Source organism: Aedes aegypti, unplaced genomic scaffold (assembly GCF_002204515.2).
Source record: "Aedes aegypti strain LVP_AGWG unplaced genomic scaffold, AaegL5.0 Primary Assembly AGWG_AaegL5_hic_scaff_1759_PBJ_arrow, whole genome shotgun sequence".
Classification (NCBI taxonomy): Eukaryota; Metazoa; Arthropoda; class Insecta; order Diptera; family Culicidae; genus Aedes; species Aedes aegypti.
The window spans coordinates 104,857-110,367 of NW_018735222.1; the positions used below are offsets into that span (position 1 = coordinate 104,857).

General features: G+C 36.3%; 1 protein-coding gene across 1 annotated transcript; it reads left to right on the forward strand.

Annotated features, from left to right (window-relative positions):
- The first annotated feature begins 423 nt into the window (after positions 1–423).
- On the forward strand, positions 424–3,264 carry LOC110680731 (angiopoietin-2-like). Its single transcript, XM_021856522.1, has 6 exons — positions 424–578; positions 994–1,316; positions 1,369–2,117; positions 2,175–2,448; positions 2,508–2,771; positions 2,831–3,264. Exons 1-6 carry the CDS (start codon positions 552–554, stop codon positions 3,012–3,014), a joined length of 1,821 nt encoding a protein of 606 aa, XP_021712214.1. The 5' UTR covers positions 424–551; the 3' UTR covers positions 3,015–3,264.
- Positions 3,265–5,511: the final 2,247 nt, after the last annotated feature.

The window sequence follows — 5,511 nt, forward strand, 5'->3', positions numbered from 1 at the left end:
GCACAACCAAATTTCTTCCAAATCACTTCAAATTTTGGGAGAATGATTTTCATCATAATTGACACCGGGAGCAAAACTTCAAAATTTGCATCAGTCTAATGAATATCATATTCAAATTGATCATCATTATAAACAGTATTGCTGTATTTCAAAGTTGTGTGCGTAAATTTCAAAAAATGTTTTACTTCCCAGATGCAAACCACATGCTACGAAAATCGATCGAGAAACTGCCGAGTAAATGCAAGTTTGCCTTTTAGAAGTGACGTTCAGCATATCGAGCTAGTGAAGCTTTCGGTGCTACATATGCGCATCGAATTTTTTAATCAGACTTCTTTTGAACACAGAGCACATGCGCACATAAGATGAAGCATCGTTATGAAGATCCTGCAACATTCTCTGCGTACATATCCCATGTGGGCTAGACTACAATTTCACATCGCGTTAGTTTGATTACAACGTTCAAGTAGAAAAGATCGTTTTTTGTCTGGCGAATTATTTTCTTCGAATGGAAGTATTTTATAAAAATCTGATGTACTGACCGCATATTAGTCATGTTTCTGCGTAATAGTTTGCAAGCAGTAAGTAATTATATTGAACAGCTTGATCGTGTGAATGTTTGAATAACGGAATATACCAGAAGTAATAAAGTTAAAATTGATTATTCATTTTTATGTTTTGTGATGATTAAAATGATAAAGTTTAAATGGGCCTACATACAAAAATGCTTCGTCATTCCGTGTTAAAAAATGAATGAAAAATGTGCAAATATAAACCGGCATTTGGTGATACAACCGTGACAATGACATTCGACGCCGGATAGCTCTATAACGTAAATAAACAACACTATTCGGTGCCTATATTTAGCACGCTAGATTTTGGAGATTCCGATCGCAAATATTCAGAGGCGTATACGAGGAGTTGTTAACTATATTTTATATTTAGTTATCGTAAAGTTGAAATCCAAATTAATCTTTTTTTTTTTTCAAATTTCAGCTTAGTCTTGTGGTGTTCTTGATGTGTTTGGTGTGTTACATCGAGACAGCATCCGTTGCTGATTCACTGGAAGATAATTCATCGCGTGATGATCTCAGAAAGCAGCTGCAAGATGTTAGAGCACATTTGGAGAAATTCAATACGCATTATCTCATAAATTTAGAACAGAGAATGCTAAATGTTTTGACGACGATGACCAGTCTCGATAGCAATGTGAAAACGCTGCAGGAAAAGTCACAAGTTTGGGATGTTTTTCAACACCACATTGGTGCATGGACCGAACATATGAAATCCGTGGATCACAAACTAGATTTAATAAAAAAGTAAGTTGAGCGTCATTGCCGTAAATTTATTACTGATCTCACTGTTTTACAGAAGCCAAGAAAGCACCCCTCATCCGCTGGAATCAAAACTCTCTAATTTAGATTTCAAAATCCAACATATTTTTGATAAAGTCGACATTGTAAATGAAAAGCTTCATGATATAACCAAAACTGTTTACGCATTGTCGAGTTCTTATCGAGCACGTCGAAACGATCGCAACGAGGCACATGAGCAAAGTGCAATAATGACTAAAATTAGCAATCTTCAGAAGCAACTAAATCGTTTGGAACTTAATTCTGCCGGTTGCCCAAAAAAGAACGGAAACGGTAATGGTAAGACGAAGAAAGAAGTTCAGGAATTCGACGATGAGCTAGATGATTTTCTTGACAAAATTACCACAAAAAAGTTGAAAGACCTTGCAGTCAGCCGTAAGAATTCACGTTCCCTTGAAAGTCTTTCAAATACGCTCCGTTCGGTTGATGAGCGAACGATTAGAATCTATGATTTGGAAGCGAATCAATTTGAACAAATCTTAAGCTGCTGCAAAAGAACTGATCATGAGATTACAACGTTCACAAATAGTGCGGATATTCTTTTGAAACGTATAGAGCGGTTGGTTATTAACGTGGATGATAAAATCGAGAAGAGAAACAGTTTGCAATGTCAACGACACAATGGTTCCACAAGTGTAGAAAGCCATTTGGATGTAACAACCGAGCCAAATGAAGATTTCGTCATTTATACAACAGAGAATGATTACAGCATCTCAACACTTGATTTAGAAGAAAATGATATAAAAGGTAATAGAAGGTTCAAGTTGGACCTAGTGAAACTGCTAAATTTGTTTTATCTTCCAGTGGATTTTCATCAACCAGACAAGAGTGGATGTCATCAGTTGACCATTCGAGAAGATGGTGTCTATACTTTTGGTTCGAGTGAGCTGAATGAAGCAAATCGAGATATAAACAGAAGGTATTGTAAGTTTGCAACGGAAGGAGCAGCATGGACAGTGATCCAACGGCGGGAGCATACTGATTTGCAGGAGAATTTCAATCGGTCTTGGAATGAATATAAGAACGGGTTTGGTGATTTGAGCAACGAATTTTGGTTTGGAAACAATTTCATTCATAGGTCACTATTAGACGCCGGTCATAAGATTTTTTGCTTCTAACTTTTCTTTTCCATTACAGTCTAACATACGATGATAACGTTGAATTGAGAATTGAGCTATTCGACTTTGAAGGTAATTCTGCATATGCCGAGTATAAGACCTTTAGAATAGATACTGAGCAGTTTAACTTCAATCTGATGGTTTCTGATTACCACGGCAATGCGTCTGACGCGATGAGTTACCATCATGATCAAGATTTCAGCACGTATGATCACTCAAACGACAAATCCAACGGTTTATTTTCATGTGCCTTAACATACGGTAGTGGATGGTGGTTTAACAGGTTATAAGAATGCATGCATTACGAATCAGATTTCAATTAAAATTTATAATTATTTTTAGTTGTGCCGAATCAAATCTCAATGGAATCTATTATGCTGAGAATCCAAGTTCGCACCAATCAACTGGAATTCTTTGGGAGCCCTGGCTCGGAGATTATTCGCTGAAATCAACCGTGATGATGATTCGCCCAAGAGATGTATGGGCCACTGACGATGAAAACTCTTCGCAACCCCAGGATCCATAATCGTATTCTAATAGGGTGTAACATATTTTGAAATCAACAGTTTCTAGGACTCAGTGTTGCTCGCTTTTCTGTATCTATGCACACTAGCGACGAAAGCTGATGAAAAGATCTGCTTGTTCTATAGCTGGACGTATTTCATCAACTACAATGTCATAAAATGCTTCTCACATTAACAACAAACAGTTGTTGTCTGTGTCAATAGTTGCGTAAATTAAAAGCTGTTAAATAACCGCGAAAAATGTTAAGCTGACATACATATTGTTCATTTTTATATAACAAATTCAACACGACCGAAAATAATGCAAAGGTAAATGAAAAAAAAAATATATTTTAGTTCACATATTCAGTTTATTTTCAAAACTCTTGCCTAAAGGCCATGGGGGGTATATTTTTTCTTTGAAGTCTTAAATCTCCCAGGATTTTACTTGGCTTTTTTTTATCGATTTCCTTAGTTCATCCTCTAAGATTCCCATTTGAAACATCTTCACAAAATCTTCGTAAGATCTCCTAGGGTCACAACTGTTGAATCCTGGATTAGCAAAAATATATCTGAAGGAACTCCTATACAAACTGGATTGTTCGAATACTCAACAATTTCCAGGAGAAAAAAACCTCTAAGCATCATCGCTGGAAGAATTTCTGAGAGAATTGGTAGAGGAATCTCTAGAAGAATTTCTGGAGAGATTTTTGTAGGAGTCCCTGATAGTATTCCAGGTAAAATCTCTGGGCAGGATTTCTTAAAGTTTATTCTCGACGAAGACGAATTTCTTGAATATAATCTATTATAATCTTTGATTTTTTCTCTAGAGTAGACTTTTCCATCATTATTTTGATCATGCAATCAGAATAAGATTTTAGATATTCAAAACTGATAAGTGAATCTATACATTTGTTCAACAACTTGAATATTAAAACAAGCCAAAGAAAAAGCATTATTTGAATTAATTACCGAAAGGATTTTGTTGTTGAAGTATAAGCCCTAAAAACATTGAATTTTACCTATGAACAAACGAAATCTTCAAAGATATATAAAATATTAGAGAAAAAGTTATTTATATTAATTTAAATTTTAAAATGGTTTACGTTCATAAGCGACCTAAGGCATTTTTGAACGTTATAAAATAGTTTGGCTTCTAGTAATGAAAACGTTACAAAGAATATTAAAACATATCTAGTTTATTCTACAGTATCAAAATGTTTTTCTGAGAAAAGGGCCCCCACTAGACAATGGCCCCTGGGCCCCAAAGTTTGTAAATACAGCGAAATATTGCTTGGGTTGGTGTTAAAAATGGCAATTGTTAGCGAAATGAAATTTGTGAATGAACCCTTGAATTGCGAAACATAAACATATATAAACAGGCACTGTCTCAGAAAAAATGAGAAGAATATAGTTGCCATCAAGATATTTCGAAAGAATAAATATATGATGAACATTTTACAGACGAATTTTACGTGCCATTAATTACCAGCCTTCATTAGAGACGCATTTTTGCACACAAAACAAGATACTGTACTGTATCTCATACTATTCGGGGTAATGGCACATTCAGGGTAGTGGCGTTCGGGGTAATTACCCATTCGGGGTAATGGCTTTCGGTCAACTAGCACACCGTAACAAATTGATGGAGTGTTATCCGTTTTTCAAAATTATGCTGTAAAAAGTTGCGGAAAAAATCTGTGTGTATCATTTACAGTGAGAGGCAAAATAAAGTGCCCACCTTACCAGTTTTCGAATTTCTCTCATTGATTTGGTTCAAATTAAAGTTAACACACCTAAATCTTTTGTGATATTTTATTTTTGATGTTCTTTTAAAGTTGCACTTACGAAATTTTGATTAAAAAAAGAATTTTACTTAAAGAAAAAGAAAATCAATTTGTATTGAAAAAAAAGTAGTGACAAAAATAAGTGCCCACTTCCTTCTTGGCCCCAGAAAAGATGATTTAAGAAAAATAAAAAGCAATTTAATAGTTAATGTGTCCTCCTTTGGCCTTAAGGACTTGCTGGAGGCTCTTCGGCATGCTTTTCACCAGGTTTTGTAGGTGTTGTGGATCTAGTTCTTCCCAGGCGCGCTCCAAGGCTTCAAAATAATTATTTTTGTTGGTAACACCAGTTTTTTCAACCCTAGCATCGAGAATCGCCCACAAATTCTCGATGGGGTTGAGGTCTGGGCTTTGTGGAGGCCATTCCAGCGGTTTAATCCGACAAGACCGGAAGAAAGACTTGGTCTTCTTTCCAGTATGCTTCGGGTCGTTGTTCTAGAGAAATATGAATTTCTCTTCAAGGCCCGTCTGGATCAGCGAAACCTCCAGATTTTCCAGCAAGATGTTAATGTAGGAATCTGCCGTCATTATTCCGTCGATTTTCACGACGCTTCCTACTCCACTCCATGAAAAACACCCCCAGACCATCACATTTCATCACATCACACTTCCATGCGTCACCGTTCCTTGGATGTGGCGCTTCTGAAGCTCGAGCTGTCTAACCGAGAGCGGCGGG